General features: G+C 40.9%; 1 protein-coding gene across 2 annotated transcripts in view; it reads left to right on the top strand.

Moving 5' to 3' along the window:
* mark4b (MAP/microtubule affinity-regulating kinase 4b) overlaps nt 1-17,857 on the top strand; it is a 96,909-nt gene that overhangs the window by 42,230 nt on the left and 36,822 nt on the right. For both annotated transcript variants that reach the window (XM_030066305.1, XM_030066306.1), the window contains exons 4-8: nt 13,777-13,825; nt 13,941-14,006; nt 15,631-15,701; nt 16,752-16,808; nt 17,130-17,366. In XM_030066305.1, coding sequence (XP_029922165.1) covers nt 13,777-13,825; nt 13,941-14,006; nt 15,631-15,701; nt 16,752-16,808; nt 17,130-17,366 — 480 coding nt within the window. The remainder of the gene's footprint in view (nt 1-13,776; nt 13,826-13,940; nt 14,007-15,630; nt 15,702-16,751; nt 16,809-17,129; nt 17,367-17,857) is intronic.

Here is a 17,857-nt window from a genome sequence, read left to right as displayed (position 1 = left end):
AAGAAATTTTGAATGTGCCTGCTGCCCTATGTGTTTACTGGTTTGTGTAGTTACTAGGGTCTTGCTCAGAAAAACATCAACACACTCAGCAAGGGACACTCAGCAAGACCACTGCTCTACCACTGAGCCATGCCAGCTCCTATGCTTCTGATGGTATATTAATTTGAGGCTGCTATCACTGGATTGAGCAGAAGATGCTGAAAAAGTAGATGTACACCATCTGAATGTTAGTTCCAAAAAAATGACTGAAAGCACACAGACATAAAGTTCCTGTCTAACTGGCAGTGTGAGGGCATTACAGCATTACGTTTTTCAAAATTGGCATTGCCGGCTGTTAAAATAATTTTGTCAAGCCAAATTTTTTTAGAGATCCATTATCTTTTATATCCTTCCCTTCATCCTTTTTATCCATTCATATTATTGGCATCACTAATCTCATGCTGCAGTGAAATTGCCAAAGAACACATTCACAGCCCTGTTACAAGTTTGTCAGACTGTAGGATCTTTGTAATCTCAACCTGATAAACTATCGGCTGTGGTTTTGACAGGGGTCACAACGGAGTGGCTGTGTGTGTGTGCGCGCCTGTGTGTCTCTGTGTTTGTGTGTGTGTGACAGCCTCCATTCTCACGGTTAACTGTGGGAATAGAGAGCTGCTTGTGCTGCAGGGTCATCATGAGATGCACATCTTTTTCTCGAGGTGATATTTGTCTTCTACAGTGCAATCACTGCTTAATTTAGACCATGAACCTTCCATTAATGTCTAATTTAAGACCCTGCACTGGGACAACTGTGTGTGTGTGTGTGTGTGTGTGTGCGCAATCTGCAGTAGGATTGGAGCTGCAGTTGGGTCTTGTCCTGTCAGCATTATTCTGAGGACAGTGAACACCCTGCCAGGTGAATGTCTGCAAAATTACAGTTGTATAGAAAGAGACAAAGTCAGTGTTATCTAAGTAGAAAAGCTGAATACACTTGCTAAAATGCAATAAAATGCCCTCCGTATTGCAAAAAAATGTTTGAAACCAAGTGTTTTTTTGTTTTATTTTGTTTTGCACATGGTAGTGGTGCTGTTTTACCCCAAAAGTTGCCTGTAATGCAGATCTTCTCGCCATGGACGCAGCACTGCCTTACAGCGAAGAGGAAGGTTTTTATTTATTCATTTATTTATTTATTTAATTTGTTAATGCAGATGTGAGGCAAAAAATTGTGGTGGAAATGCTTTTGTTGAATAAATCATGATGGCTTAGCATACCTTGAAAAATATCAAACTCTCTGTTGCTCCCCAAATACCATTTTATAACTTCATAACCCACCAATTTATGTCATAACTTCAACAATAATGATAATAAGAAGGCTTATTTCTTATTTTTGCCATATTAGAAAACCCTACATGGCTGCCATAACAACATAGAGGGCCAAGTTGTGTCGCTTCATGTAGGAAAGTGTCCTCTATCCTGCTCTGTGTTTTTAGATTATTTTTTTTTTAGCATTTCTGCTTTATTTGACAGTCACAGTGGAGATAGGCAGGGGAGAGAGAGGGGATGACATGCAGCAAAGGGCCTGAGGTCGGATTCTCACGGGGCCTCGGCCCCATGAGAAAGGCAAGATACAGACACAAGCAAAGAGGCAGACTGTGTGTGTGTATGTGTGTGCGTGCGTGCATGTGTGCATATCTAAAATTGTCTGTACCTGTGCATGTGTGTGAATGTACTAAAAAATGTGTGCACATACTGTAAATTGGTGGGAATTATTCTTTGTGTGTGTGTTAATTTAAACCCTAAAAATGTTTTATTAACCTTAGAGAACAAAGAACAAAGGTTTCTTTGAGCTGTCAGACAAGTTGTAAGTCACTCACTTGTGCAGTATGTTCTCTAAAGTTCAGGTGTGTGTGTGTGTGTGTGTGTGTGTGTGTGTGTGTGTGTGTGTGTGTGTGTGTGTGTGTGTGTGTGCATGTGTGTGGACACGTGCACACTCCTGTCAAGTGTGTGATACCAATTGGATAAACTCAAAGTCTGACATGGACTCTGGTTGGCTATTGTATACGCATGTAATGCCATTATATGCATTGCCATTGTGCTGTTGCATACTGTCGCCAGTGTATTTGTATGTGCGTGTGTGTGAGTGCGTGTTTGTGTGTATTGTTGCTGCTGCACATTATTGTAGGTATTGTGCTACCGTGCAAAGGGATAATTAGATAAAGGAACAAGAGGGTGGACAGCAAGGCCGGCTCTAGGCAGGAGCAAGAGGGGGCAACACAGAGCCGGCCTTGGTCACTTCTCTTCAGGCGGCTCTGAGCAGCTGACAGACTAACTGGGAGAAGAACAGTAGACTATTCCCCAGCTGACTGAACAAATATAGATGTTATATTTACTTTTGGTTTTTGATGTTAATTATCTCACGAGTTGCTATGATAAATTTGACGGAGATTTGCTGCTTCATCAAAGTCTACCACTATTATGCCACTCATTCCGCTCTGCCCTGCTTACTGAGAAACTTGACCAGCTCATTTGCATACTAACAGTGATTGGATGTTTACTGAGAGCTGGGGGGTGTGAGCCTGCACAGATACACAGAGCATGGAGGGACAGAGAGGTGAGATGAAACCTATCATCTCATTTGTGCCTTTTCCAGCGGATTTTTCAGCTACTGTGGTAAAATTTGTCTACATTCATTTTGTGGGTAATCTATTAAAATTTTCTTTCTCAACTTCTAAAATTTTGATTTGAGGGGGCAGGACATTTGTTTGAGGGGGCGTCGCCCCCTCTTGCCCCTGCGTAGAGCCGGCCTTGCTGTCCACCCTCTTGTTCCTTTATCTAATTATCCCTTTGCACAGTAGCACAATAATGTGCAGCAGCAACAATACACACAAACACGCACTCACACACACACACATACAAGATTACAGTCTCTCTCTCTCTCTCTGTCTGTTTTCCCCTCACTGTGTCTTGTCCAACCAACATGCAAGGCTATATTTAATTCTCTTTATTTAATCAAGCCCCGTTAGGCCTCTTACTATCTGGGTCAAACACATAGCAGCATGAGGCCTGAATTAAACTCCAGCTACTTTTCATTAATGATTCAGTCACCTCACAGCTCCAGTTACCGCTGTACATTAAAGGGCCGGAGGGCCGAGTCGTCATTGATGTATTATTAGGGCAAAGTTGAAGGGCAGCACTAACAGCTACAGGCAACAGAAGGAGACACAGGGTCAGGAAAGTCTGTCGGAAAGAGAGCTGAAGTGCCTTTATGTGTCATTATGTGGCTAAAGTCACTTTTCCACTGCATGGTACAGCTCAAGTCAACTTGCTTTTGGTACCAGGTACTTGGTGGGGGTGGCGTGGCTCAGGAGGTAAAGCGGTCATCAGGTAACTGGAGGGTTCCCTGTTCGATCCCCGGCTCCCCCAGAGTGTGTCGAAGTGTCCTTGAGCAAGATACTGAACCCCTCACGGCTACTGATGGACAGCTAGGTGCCTTGCATGGCAGCCTCTGCCATCAGTGTTTGAATGTGTGTGTGAATGGGTGAATGTGAGGCAAAAACATTGTAAAGCGCTTTGAGTGGTCAGAAGACTAGAAAAAGCGCTATAGAAATAGCAAACTATAGAAACTTTTGGGAAAATATTCTGTGGACTGATGAGACAAAGGTTGAACTTTTTGGAAGGTGTGCATCCCGTTACATCTGGCATAAAACTAACACAGCATTTCATGACAATAACATCATACCAACAGTCAAACATGGTGGTGGTAGTGTGATGGTCTGGGGCTGCTTTGCTGCTTCAGGACCTGGACGACTTGGCATAATTAATGGAACCATGAATTCTGCTCCCTACCAGGAAATCCTGAAGGACAATGTCCGGCCATCAGTTCATGATCTGAAACTCAAGCGCACTTGGGTTATGCAGCAGGACAATGATCCAAAACACACCAGCAAGTCCACCTCTGAATGGCTTAAAAAACAAAAACAAAATTAAGGTTTTGGAGTGGCCTAGTCAAAGTCCAGACTTAAATCCAATTGAGATACTGTGCCATGACCTTAAACAGGCCTTTCATGCTCGAAAACCCTCCAATTTGGCTGAATTAAAAAATTTCTGTAAAGAAGAGTGGGCCAAAATTCCTTCACAGCGATGTGAAAGACTCACTGCCAGTTATCGCAAACGCTTGATTGCAGTTGTTGCCGCCAAGGGTGACACAACCAGTTATTAGGGTTAGGGTTAGGGGGGCAGTTACTTTTTCACATAGCCAGGTAGGTTTGGATAACTTTTTCCCTTAATAAATGAAATCATCATTTAAAAAATGTATTTTGTATTTACTGTCGTTATCTTTGTCTAATATTAAAATTTGTTTGATCTGAAACATTTAAGTGTGACAGATGTGCAAAAAAATAAGAAATCAGGAAGGGGGCAAATACTTTTTCACAGCACTGTATATACATATACATATACATAAGCTAGTACAGTGGATAGCAGTACTTAATGATATACTGAGGACTGTACATTTCACACATTTAAAATTGGTAACAGTGGAATCAATGGTTATTACACAAAGTCAGAAAACAAAACATTCTTTCTTTTCGATCATGGCTTTATTGACGATTATGATGTAAAATCCCAGTCTATATTTACCTGTTTGTTTTAGGTTAGGTAAATTTGCTGACTTGTGCAAACTCCAAGTACATTAAATGACATTAAATAACTGTTAAATAACATTAACAGTGAGGTAGTAAAGTTCACATACTTGAATGGTATTATAAAACAAATTTAAAATTGTAGTCTCGGAACATAAAATAACACATTTGACTTGAATTATAACATTTGCAAGAATTTATTCACCATTTGTGCATACACCAGTAGTCCACATACATTTGAGAATCACAAAACAATCTGAGGGGGGCCCCTAGCACAGTCTCACAACAAGTAGAAAAAACTGAATAATTCCTGCCTCAGTCTTACATTAAACATTAACAGTGAGGTAGTAAGGTTATACATACTTGAATGGTGTAAAAAAAAATGACACTTGAAGTCTTGGAACATAAAATACTTGACTTGAATTTGCAAGCTTGAGAACCACATAAAGAAATCAGAGGGGGCCCCTTAGTGCAAGGACAGAGTATAAACACAGCAGGATATTGGCACTAAGAACAATGGTAACAATTTGCTGTCAGCAGAATTAGCCTATTGAACTCGATTCAGTTTGAGGAAAGCAATTCTCTCTAAAATGACTCTTGCTCTATTTTCAACGACCACGACTAAGGTCACCTTTAACACTTAAGACTCTCTCAGATGCTGGCATGGCCGGAAGATCTAAGGCTATAGGTTTTAGGCATGGGCAAACAGAATGTCCTTGTGCAGCCCAATAGTCAAGGGCAGTCTCTTCGTTTATGAGCTGTGATAGCTGCTCCTTGAACTTCTTCATTTCCTGCTTGACACACGGCTTTGGGAGGCTAGGCCTGGATGACCAGCTTGCCTTTGACAAGAATTTAAATCTGCTCTGCTCCTGGTTCCTCTCTTTTTTCCTCCTTTCCCTCTGGCTCCTCATCTTTAGCCTCCTCCTCTTGCCTTACTGGTGGCACCAACTGTGCAATGCAATCTTCTGCTTTGCTCAGAAGCTCTTGAATTTACTCGTCATTGTTTTCAAGGAGTGGTTCGGGTTCTACTGTTGGGTCAAGGAAGCACGCAGCAGCAGCGAGGGGTGAGAACTTGGGGTCAGTGTGATCAAGAAAGCAACTTATCCGCTGGTCCATGTTTGCCAGGGAAGCTAGGTCCTTGAATTTAGAGCCCTAGGCATGGGGATAGTCAGACAGGTGAGCTTGAAGGTCCAGGAGGGCAGGCACCACCATGGATAAAGACACTGTGTCACTCTGGAGCATCTGGGTGTGGTCAGCGAAAGGGGAGAGCAAATCTCTGACAACAGTCAGCCTCTGCCACTCACTTGGCAGTAGATAGTCCCAGCCCATCCCATCAGCAACCTGAACTATTGAGTCCTTGACTTCAAGAAGCCACGAGATCATCTGGTATGTGCTGGACCATCTAGTGGGGCTGTCTTTTACCAGAGTTAGTTCACACAGCTGCAGCAGTCGCTCAGTTACCACGGATGACTTGTGGAAGAGCCTGACAAGCATTCTAACTTTGTCCAGCAGTCGTTTGCCTCTTTCTGGATCATGTTCACCACGAGTTGCAGTGTGTGTACAACGCAGGGGGTCCTATCTGTGACTTTATACCTAGAAAGACAATGCAATGCTAGATGCATTGCTAGATGCAAGATGGCGCACGCTCTGCTGCGACAGCACTGACCTGTACTCTGTGTCTCCCGTGATCGACGTGCTGGAGGGCTCGCCTCGGGAGAAGCCTAATACCCGCAGCCATAGCTTCCCTGAACAGCAAGCCATGCTGATATGTCTGTCCACCACTGCTGTTGCTATTTATGCAATGTCAGGAATGTACTGTTATGTTGGTATTGTTATATGTTATTGTTTTTGTTGTTGTACGTTTGTGACGTGAAATTCTCTTGTCATGTACAGTCAGTGAAGACGAATTTCCCCTCGGGGACCAATAAATCAAATCAATCAATCAATCAAAAACACAGAAAATGGTATGGGCAGATTTGTTTTCGCGAATGCTGCCATCATTGTTTCTTTCACACCTATGCCACGGGTTCTGTCTTTTAATGGCACAATATCAAGGAGTTCTTCTTTGATCACACAATCGTTTGACACAGACCTCGCAAATATTGCCAGCTGAGGCTTGTCTTGTATGTAAGGGGGCGCTGCACACGCTGGCTGACCCGAAGTTCTCCCAATCCTGTAACCCTGTATTTGTCATGTCTTTTTTGTGTCTCTTGGACGGGATGTAACTTAAACTGAAATTTCCCCTTGTGGGATAAATAAATTATGATTGATTGATTGATTGATGTCACAACACTCATCCAATGCGACACTAAAATACTCACATGCTTGAAGATCAGAGTGCAACTGTGATTCAGTAGCCGTGTTAACGTCCAATATTCTGTGTTCAACAGTGTGGCAAGACAGTTGGATGTCTGATACCATTTGTTTTAGTTTGTCGTTTTCAGGAGACAAGATTTCAACATGACTGTGGCATTTTTTTGACGAACTCCCCTTCATTGTATGGCTTTTTAGCCCGTGCAATGTTCCAAGCCAGTTGATACGATGCAAATGTTATGGTCTCTGAGTGCTTTGTAAATTTTTGGAACAACTGTGTCTGCTTTTCTTCCTGGCTTTTCAAAGTGACCAACTTGTGCTTGTGAAGTTCAGTCCCCTTTGGAAATTCGTGGTTGATGTTGGCATGGAGTGAACTGAAGTGGCGCCGAAGATTTGAAGCCTTGAAATGCGCTAATGACGCCTGACATATAAGGCAGAATGGCTTGCTATTGCGTTCAACAAAAATAAATAAATAAATAAACTCTCCCACTCTGTTAAAAACGTCCTGTGTTCATCTTCATATTTTCGTTTTGCTGTGCATTTCTTCCCTGCCATTTTGAGAGCGAACTTGACACAATACTCAACAATGAGGTTTTCCCTCCCGAAAATGTGCGTGAGATGAAAGTACCGTAGCCTATTGAACTCAAGCTAAGCGCACACAAGCGTACACATACACATAAAAAAAAAATCACGAACATAAAATTTGACATAAACGTAAGAGCCGCATGAAACTGGGCAAAGAGCCGCATGCGGCTCGCGAGCCGCGGATTGGCCAGGCCTGATGTAGGGGTTCTTCACATGAAAAAGTTGGAGAACCACAGTTATACAGTATGCTTACCTGTCCTTGTAGCTAAAAAAGCATAGACAAATCATGCTGAAAATAGCAGACATACAAGCCCACAAGGTGTCGTGTCTACTAATTTCAGTATGAGACACCGTTGCGTGACAGAACATAAACTGTAAACAAGCTAACGTTAGCCTTGCCTAGGCCTAGCCTAGCCTAGCTCACTAACTATTAGGGATGAGTGAGTACACCACTCTCTGTATCTGTATCTGTTCAACCATCTACATTATCTCTATCCGTATCCGTACTCGAAGCGGGCGGGGCCTAAACCTGAAGTGGGCGGGGTTTGACTAGAAACGGGTTGGTCTTAAATCGGTAAAAGTTGCTATATTTATTGTTTATTAGAAAACTATGCACAGAACAGCCTCAGAAGCTTCCGATCAATGTTTTTGATCACAATAGTAAATTAACTATTTACAGAACAAGTTTTTTATAAACACAGAACAGAGAGAGACAGAGAGAGAGAGACACACAGAGAGACAGAGAAACCCATAAGGAATATATTGTATATATTTACACAAAACTAAGGAAATCCCTGACCATGTACAGACTCAGTGAACACAGCCACCGCTATGGCCACCACAGGCAGACCTGGTTCCCCACAGAGGAAAGATTGTGCACCCACTGCACATAGCAGGAGGTGGAAACCAAGCTGCACTTTCTAAGCACCTGCCACCTGTACTAGGACACCAGAGACATACTACTCACAGATCACATCTGCCCACAAAGACTTTAAAACATGGCTAATAACAAGAAACTGCCATATCTGCTGGGTGAAGTACCACAGTGTGCAAACACAGCAACAAGATTCGTGAGCTTCTGTGAGCAAGAAAAGGTGTCCAGTGGAATACAACCACCGTGATGACCATCAGTCAGCTGTGTGTTCCTGCACTGACCATTTGCAAAGATCTCTGTACTCAGACATATATTTTTGTCATTCTTTTAAAATGCACATCTAAATACTTATATTTTTCCTTTTAGTTTGTTTTTGTTAGTTATCTGTATATCTATCTGTATAAAGAATTCTAACAGCAATTCCACTGTTTAATGTTCACTGTGTTCTTTTTATTTCACACTGTGTGAGACAGAGTGAGAGACAAGTGAATGGGTGTAAAGCAGGGGGAGGGGCAGGGCTTATCCAGTAATTCTCCGTAAAGCTCAGGTGAACAGCTGATGCACTGTGTACTTAATTCAATTATACACACTCCTGGGGGACTTGGGTGAGTGTGTGGATGATGCAGCTGCACATCTTACCAGCATTTCATTTTGTAAAAAAAAGTGATGCAACAAAACAGAGAAGAAATAGATATTGTGCAGGGTTAAGAATAAATTACCAGAGACAACATGTTTTTTGTTTTTTCCTCTCTCTTTTTTCTACATAAACTCACATCAGGGTTGGTTTATGTATGTTTTCTGTAACCCGCCATATACCTGTGTATGGGAACTCAATGACACACACATCAGTGCACAGTATAAAAGCTTTGATGCAAGCACCAACATTCACACCTTATTCATTCACACATTCATATTGTTTGTTTGTTTATTCATAGTGGGTATCTTATAGGGATGTGCTTTACCGGTGAGCCACCGGGGTGCCCCCCGTTATGTTATTTTAAGCCTGAAATTGATACGGGTTGATCTAACAGCATATTTATTGATCTAACAGTTGCTATATTTATTGTTTATTGTAAAACTATTTACAGAACGGCCTCAGTCTTGAGCTTCAGATCAATGTTTTTGATCACAACACATGCAGTAGGCAATTCTGAAGTACTAGAGAGAGAGTGTATATAGATAGATAGATAGCTTAATTTGAAATATTTATACTACTACTATATTTATTTTTTATGAACTACAGTGAGAAAGTGTTAGACTCTCAGTGCATGCAGCCAAAATAAAATCAAAATAATAATATACTTTGTGTGTTCAGCTAATGTATGTGTGTAAGTGGTGTGTGTGTGTTAAGACTGTGACTCTGCACTGCGTCCGGTATGAGCAAAGTTTTCCTACTGACTTTATATCAGAAACCAGCCAGTAAGAGGGAGCAGATGGTTAAAAAAAAAAAATCGATATGTCGGCAGTGAGAGACGCGACGCCAGTCGCATTCAGCCCAAACCCCTAAGCCTTAACCCTAACTCTGCTCAAAAGCAGCGCATCGGTTACCAGTCAAATTTAGCAGAAACTCTACTGACTATCAGTGATTACAGACCGAGGGAAGAGCGAGCTCGAAAAAACCTGACCGCTACTGAAGAGAGACGCCACGTGAGTTGTCACACCTGAGTGAGTGACAGCTGAGGTTGTCCCTGTGTGTGTGTGTGTGTGTGTGTGTGTGAGCAGGGCACATGGTGTGTGTGACTGGCCTATCACACAACGTGGACACAGTCAGCTGCCCAATGATGATTTTCATTCATCACGAAAACTAATTTAAACCCTTAAAATGTTTTATTGTGTTCCAACCTTAGAGAACAAAAGTTTCTTTGAGCTGTCAGACAAGTTGTAAGTCACTCACTTGTGCAGTATGTTCTCTAAAGTTCAGGTGTGTGTGTGTGTGTGTGTGTAAATTCGTGGGGACATGTGCATCTACATAGGAGGACTAAATTGGTCTTCTCCTCAGGGTCCACTGAATACCAGGAATCAGTATCTGGTGATATTTGAGTATACACATACGTAAACACACACACACACACACACTCACACACTCACACACACACTCACACACTCACAACACAGCATCAGGCGTTATGGAGTTATGTCATCATGGAGATGCTGTTACCTCACTGTGAAGAAGCATATTCCTAGGAAATGTGGCTCGGAGGAAACACAGATTTTTTTTTTTGAAAAAAATCAGACTCACAGATAAAATGAAGCAATATGTAAAAGCTGAGTTGATCTTGAGCAAGGCATTCAACTCAGCATACACACACACATGAACCAGCATCTGTGCATTGTGTGTAGTGAGCAGCTTCCAGTTTGAATGAGTTAACCATGTACCTGAAGCGAGTTGCTGAAAGAGCCTGTGCCTGCCCAGTCACTGTTCCCAGGCTGGATGAAAAAAATGTCATGTGTTTTGCTAATCTGTGCTTTGTTGCCCCCCACATCTGATTGATGAAAGTGAAAAGTCTTTTTGCTTTGTTGCTTTGTCCTGTGCTTACTAGAAGTACAGGAAACAAAAAACACTGCAGTCTTTGAAATTAAGCTTTGCACCTCCAACACTGTGCGTATGATGTGTGTGTGTGTGTGTGTGAGAGAGAGAGAGAGAGAGAGAGAGAGAGAGAGAGAGACAGAGAGAGAGAGAGAGAGAGAAGAGTGTGTGTCACCATGTACTGTATGATTTGGGAGATCATGCACCTATGCCATACACAATTTCAAAGTCTCTCTCTTTCAATTTGAGTCAAAGATGCTTTTTGAAACACAGCAGAAATTCATGCAGGAACTGCATGAATTCATGCTTTTATTGAAATTTATTGAAATTGTGATTGATTACAGTTGATACTAGTGGAGGTTTATCCAAAATAGGCTGATAAGCAACTGGAGGTGAGACTGCATCACTGCTGATGTTAGCACTGACTTAACATTCATAGTGTTACATATCATCGCTGCCGTGTGAAAACCTCATCTCTCCAAAAAGTCAAACATTTGAGGAGCAATGAAAAATCAAGCTACACAGAACTCACAGGGATGCTGGCATACAAATATGGGAATATGACTATATGAATTAAGGAGAGATGTGGATTTTACTGTATACATGAAATGCAGGAGCATGCATGAAATGGAGTTTTCTCCTTGCCTCCTCCCTTTTCTGCCTTTCTTTTTGTCTTTGTCTTTCTGTCTGTCTTTTCTGTTTCTTTTCTTTATTTCATTTTTTCCGTTTCTTTCTTTCTCTCTTTCTTTCTTTCTTTCTTTCTTTCTGTGGCTTTCCCTTCCTCCACTACCCCTTGTGTCCTTGTCATTGTTAATCTAAATGTGCATCATTTTCTATTTCTGTTTTGGTTTCCTGTAAGCAAACAGAACACAGTTTTTCACTGTGCATGCACACACAGCTATATGCAAAGCTATACTCAGCCCCTGTGTAGGATGGTTCCAACATTGACTACGTTTACATGCACACCATATTCCGGTTCGGGTCAATATTCCGGTTAAAGTAACTGCGCTGCGGCAACTGGAATATTCCGTTTACATGTCATTTGGCATATTCCCGTGTTTCGGCGTATTCCACTCTCTTACGTAATGCGACACTCAGCCACGGAGGGCAGCAGCACGCGTATAGGCGTCTGGTCTGCCGGAAATACAGAAGAAGAAGCTCTCGCTATTTCAATGTTTTCTCCCATCAATATACTCCATGATGTTTAAGTCTTTCATTAGCTGAAGGCAGACTGCAGTCTCCTCCTCAATCCAAAAATGCTGACTCTTGCTGCTTTTCGCCATGCTGTTCGCCATGTCGTTCTCCCCGCTTGCAGTAACCATAGCAACAAAGACACCCCAGGATTCATTGTGAATCGAGCATGCGCAGATGTAACTGAATATTCCGGTTCGGGGCATTTTTCGACTGAGGTGTTTACATACCACAGTATTCCGGTTGGAACAGGCATAATGCCAGGGGTCTTATTCGGAATTCTCTCCAACTGGAATATGACCTTAATCGGGTTCGGTACATGTTTTCATGACTCGTGCGCAACTGAAATATTGTGGATATTCCAAATAATACAGGAATATGGTGTGCATGTAAACATACTCATTGCCAGCCTCAACACTCTTCCCAGTCTCAGCAACATTTCTCCTGTGGGGTCAGAATGTCTCACTTTGACTCTAATGACTAAAGAAACACAGGATGGAGGAGCAAGCCAATTGCAGTTGTGACCTTTAACAACTCTTTAAAATCTTCTGAGTCAAACATAACAACACAACACAAACATTTATGTTAATTTTAAATAGTTTCAAAGGCTTTCTCTTGTTGGAACTGCTTTTCGAATCAGATTTCAACAGACATTTATGAGTTGTTGTGGCAAATTTGTAGAGTTTGGACCAAGGAATGTCTGTACCAAATTTCGTGTAAATCGGATTTGCAGTGTAGGAGTTAACAGTTAAGTGAAAACCTTTTTTTTTTTTCTTTTTTCTTTTTTTTTTTAATTATAGCGCCCCCATCACGCTGATTGGCGTCATATTTCTTGGTTAGCATTTGCACACAACTTCCAACCAATACGCAAAATTTCATGTCTCTACTATTCACCATTTCATGGGAATTTGTGAAAACATTTCTGAAGAAGGAAAATAATACTACTACTACTACTACTAATAATAATAAAAATAATAATAATAATAATAATGACAAACCAGTACAAAAACAATTGAGTTTCAGCCCTATGGGCTTGAACTCCCAAAAATAATAAACCAGAACAAAAACAATATGGTTTCAGCTCTGTGGGCTTGAACCCTAAATGTAGCTGCAAGCAGCAATTCCGGGGTTCAAGCCACAAAGACCATTGGAAGTTTAAAAGCTTCAATAGCTTTATTAAAATAACTGTAAGGGTATGTTTCAGGTACAAATGTTGGCATATTCTGCCAGTTTTGTAAGGACAAACAACTGGGTGGACAGAGTGCACCCAGGGGAGGAGGCCCACCATCTGATACCGTACCATCTGATCTCTGCCATGCAGTACCTTCATGTGCATTGTTTGATGTAATAGAACAACAAGTCACATGATGTGTGAGTGACAAATAATTCCAGATGAAGATTGGGGAAAGATGTCAGAGGAAACTCGCCGTCTTCGAGGACTTTTTTGTGACAATTCACGGAATGGATTTAGATTTTGTTTTTGTGACAAAATGTTAAGCATTAAGATATTTACACAGCACATGAAGGCAAATGTTGACTTTGAATCAAAGCAAAAGGACTAAGCTTTTTTTATACGCTTTGTTTTTCTCCTTGACTTTTTCTCTGGTGTGTCTGCATGTAATTGAGATGGACTGCCACAATTAATATTTTCCTTTTTTTGTTTTCAGCTGTTTCGAGAGGTACGCATCATGAAAAGCCTCAACCATCCTAACATAGGTGAGTCACATTACACAACAATGACTATGTGTCTGTGAATGTGAGTGTAAGTGGGTGATTTGGCTTGTTTCCATGTGTGCCTCTATGCTGATATCTCTGATTCTTTGTGTTACAGTCCAGTTGTTTGAGGTGATTGAGACAGAAAAGACTCTTTACCTGATTATGGAGTACGCCAGTGGAGGTGAGTAACATCATATTCATCATCATCATCAACAATATTGTTATTGTTGTTTTTATAGTCAACATCGCCATCATCAGAGTTGCTGTAACTGTTTTGATCTTTTGTTCATAAATTTCTTTTTGCTTGAATGTCTTAAGGCAGTCATGCTCTGGGAGCACTTATGTTGCTGACTCTTACTCCTAAATTTAACTGATTGCCTTATTTTAAGCATTTTCCAAACATCAAATATCAATTTCTTTTGGCAAACCAAACTAACCATTGTAATCAGTTTGGGGTATGAGATGTAGCCATAGTGGTAACATTAGATAGTGAAAAACTTTTGCTGTTCTTGCTTGAAGAGTTCTCTGTTTTAGGTGCAGCCTCTGCTCGGGATAACTAAGTGAAAAAGGGAGGCGATCTGTGCCTGCACTGTTCTGTTAAAGACACAGTCAGAATGATTATACCAACCACCTTTGTAGTGCACTGAATATCCCGGGGGGTTAGCCATTGAGCAGAGCCCATCTGTCATAAGTCATATTTCTATCAATGCGTTTTTATTTGCATTTCAAATATTGCATTTGAAAAGGTTGATGGAAACAGCAATTTTTGAAAAAACTTTGTCAGTTTCACAAAGTTTTTACACCCACTTGATGTTTTTTTTCTTGTCTTTTTCAAAGAAGAGTTAATGCGCTAAATGGGAGATGGAAACACTTAATACACTACACTGCTCTGTGAAATACTTAACTGTGAGCTACTGTCAGCAGGTGTGTGTTGTGAATCACCTGACAGAGAACACCTCCTTTCCATCAGTAATCACCAGCCTATTAATTTACTACAGAAAAATAGTTGTTCTGGATATACAGACTAATGATTTGTTATACCAACATCATTTGACTATATGCACTGTGTAGCAGTGATGGAAAGAGTGATTTTGGGCTTTAAATAAACCTGAACGTGAATTTGAAGGCGTTCTGTGACAAGGGGGAAATCAGTATGACAGTTTGCACAATGTTGATACAAACCCACATAAATTCACATTTTCTTTTTCAAATTCTCAAAGTGCACTTAAAATATGTGAAACATTTTGGAGGGAAAGCCAGCTATAGAATCCCCTTTTCTCATTTTCATTTTCATTGGAAAATTGAAAAATTGTGAAAACTCACTCTGCTTTAAAGAAATAATCCGCAACATTTTCACATAAAGTTATTTTATTTATTGCCACTCTATATTTATCACTGATATACCACAATAGTGATGCATCCGGTTCAATAAATCTTTTCCATTTGCCATTCTAAATATTCTGCAAGCTCTCACGCAAATGTATATGAACAGGAGCTGAGTTGAGTTTCCCCAAGTCATGATTTCTGGAATATTATGGAAGTTAGAGAAGTCAGGGAATATCAAGGAATTTTGCAAATAGGTAGTGCTTAAATTATCTTTTGATTACTTGATAAGCTGATTGAAAACTGATTGGTAATAGCTTAATTGTTTTAGTCATCCATCAAGCAAAAATCCCAAACATTGTCTGATTCAAATCCTAAGATTAGTTTACTCACACAGTTTTCATATTACAGCAGTGCTGGTAATGCTCTTACTGCTCCACCAGTTCATGACACATAAAGTTTCTTGTTTTTTTCCCCTGCAGGTGAAGTGTTCGACTACCTTGTGTCTCATGGCAGAATGAAGGAGAAGGAGGCCAGAGCCAAGTTCAGACAGGTCGGTTCAGACCCTCATCCTGACTGTTCTCAAAGGAATATTCCAGCATTTTGGGCAAAATACCCTTTTTCTGACTTACCTAGACTGAGACAAGATGTTCTATACCATTTTCACCTCTGTATGTCCAGGGTTTTGGTTCCTATGGGTAGCATTTCATGTTAGCTTAGCATAAAGACTTGAAGTCTATGGGAGTTGTTAGCCTAGCTCAGTCAAGGTGAAAAAATAAACCTTATAGAAACTCTGAAGCTGTCTTATTTTCACAATGTGTCATGTGGATTTGAAATATATGTCTTAGAAATTTATTTGTGATGGATCTTCCTATACCTTCAGCAGTGTACGGGTCACTACAATAGATGGAAGGATACATATGTTCAGTGGTTACAGTTCAACCATCTAACTTCCCCTGAAATTACTTATTTTGGTTAATTCCAAGACATGTATTTCAAAACCATATCATATGCTGTATAAATAAGACAGTTTTGGAGTTGCTGTAAGGTTTATTTTTTCATCTTTTTTAATTAAAATACCATCACAGTAACAGTACTTCTACTTGAGTAGCAATTTCTAGTGCTCTGTCCATCACTGCGACCTGCTAGCCTTCAGCACGGTCTAACAGCACACTTTTTTGGCTTCAAAAACCATTATATATACTATTTTTGAAAACAAACTCCTAACTCAGTCAAATATGTCTTGAAATTGTCTCAACAGGTTTTACTTAGAGTTAAGCTTGGCTAAGTTATGCTGGCCTCACACTGCCAAATTGCTCAGTATGCTGCTGTGTGAAAGGTTAGGAATGTTTGAGATGTAGTGCAGTCATTGTAAAAAGTAATGAGTGCCCTGTAGCATTTTGCTGAAGGCTAGAAACAAGATGCTGTAAAACAAAAACCAAACCAAATACAAAAATACAGCAATGTAAATTTTGGCCAAGCTTTACTTTCTTCTAATCATGCATTGTGGATATTGTTGTGTAAGTACAGACTTTGTTATAGAGCATTTGTCTGCTCCTGTGTGATGTTTGTCTTTTGTTTTTGTGCCATCTCTTATCTGCAGATTGTCTCAGCAGTCCACTACTGTCATCAGAAGAACATTGTCCACAGAGACTTGAAGGTGATTGGTTGCTCTTATTCAGGGGTGGGACTTTTCAGAGTTCAGTTTTTGTTAAGGCACTGTTGCTCATCAATACTGCTTCCTTAAATTTTATCTGACTGCATTTAAATTCAGTTTTCTGATTTGTTTTTGTTTTAAGTTCTGTTTTAAAGCACAATACTATTCAGGCTTAGTATTACTATCAGTTGTGCTGAAGGAAGAAGTAGTAAGTGTCATAATAGTATTTGCCTTGTTAGTGAGTTCATGAATGTGTTCCTTGACTTTTGAACCTTTTAAGCTATTCTCCTAATCACCTTGCTCCCTCCACGCTGTTTCCTGCAGGCGGAGAACTTGCTGCTGGACGCTGACTCCAATGTCAAGATTGCTGACTTTGGCTTCAGTAACGAGTTCACCATGGGCAGCAAGCTGGACACTTTCTGCGGCTCGCCACCTTATGCCGCCCCCGAGCTCTTCCAGGGCAAGAAGTACGATGGGCCAGAGGTGGACATCTGGAGCCTGGGCGTGATCCTGTACACGCTGGTCAGCGGCTCACTGCCCTTTGATGGACAGAACCTCAAGGTGGGCAGGGGAGGAGGGTGACACGGAGGATGATAGGGGTGTGTTTGGGGCAGCTGGGAACAGGAACTCAGCTGCAATGATGCAAGTATTATCCAACAGCCTCATTGGACAATTAAACATTTTCTGTTTAATTATCTTTAAATTCCGAACATTCAGTTTTGGAATCACACAAGACATGTAGATTTTCTGTTTGAGTACATTTATGTACTTTGAGTCTTTTGTGTAGTTTTGGGTACATTTGGCTGTTTAGTAGAACCTGACTTGGGTGCTGACATGTCACTCCATGAGAGATTTTTGACTAATGGGTAGACTGCAGTGAATATGGTAAAAATAGTTGTAACATCAGACAGCAGAATCCACTGCAGTGTCTGTTTAGCCCTTGTTTTCTTTCTTGTTTTTTGTAATTTAGGCAAACTAGTCACTGCAAAATTGGGATTTGAGGGTGAGCCAGCCAAAGGGTGAGCGGGTCAAAGACAGACAACGTTCCACAA

Source organism: Myripristis murdjan, chromosome 13 (assembly GCF_902150065.1).
Source record: "Myripristis murdjan chromosome 13, fMyrMur1.1, whole genome shotgun sequence".
In the NCBI taxonomy this organism is placed as follows: domain Eukaryota; kingdom Metazoa; phylum Chordata; class Actinopteri; order Holocentriformes; family Holocentridae; genus Myripristis; species Myripristis murdjan.
This window is presented reverse-complemented; position numbering and strand designations above follow the sequence as displayed.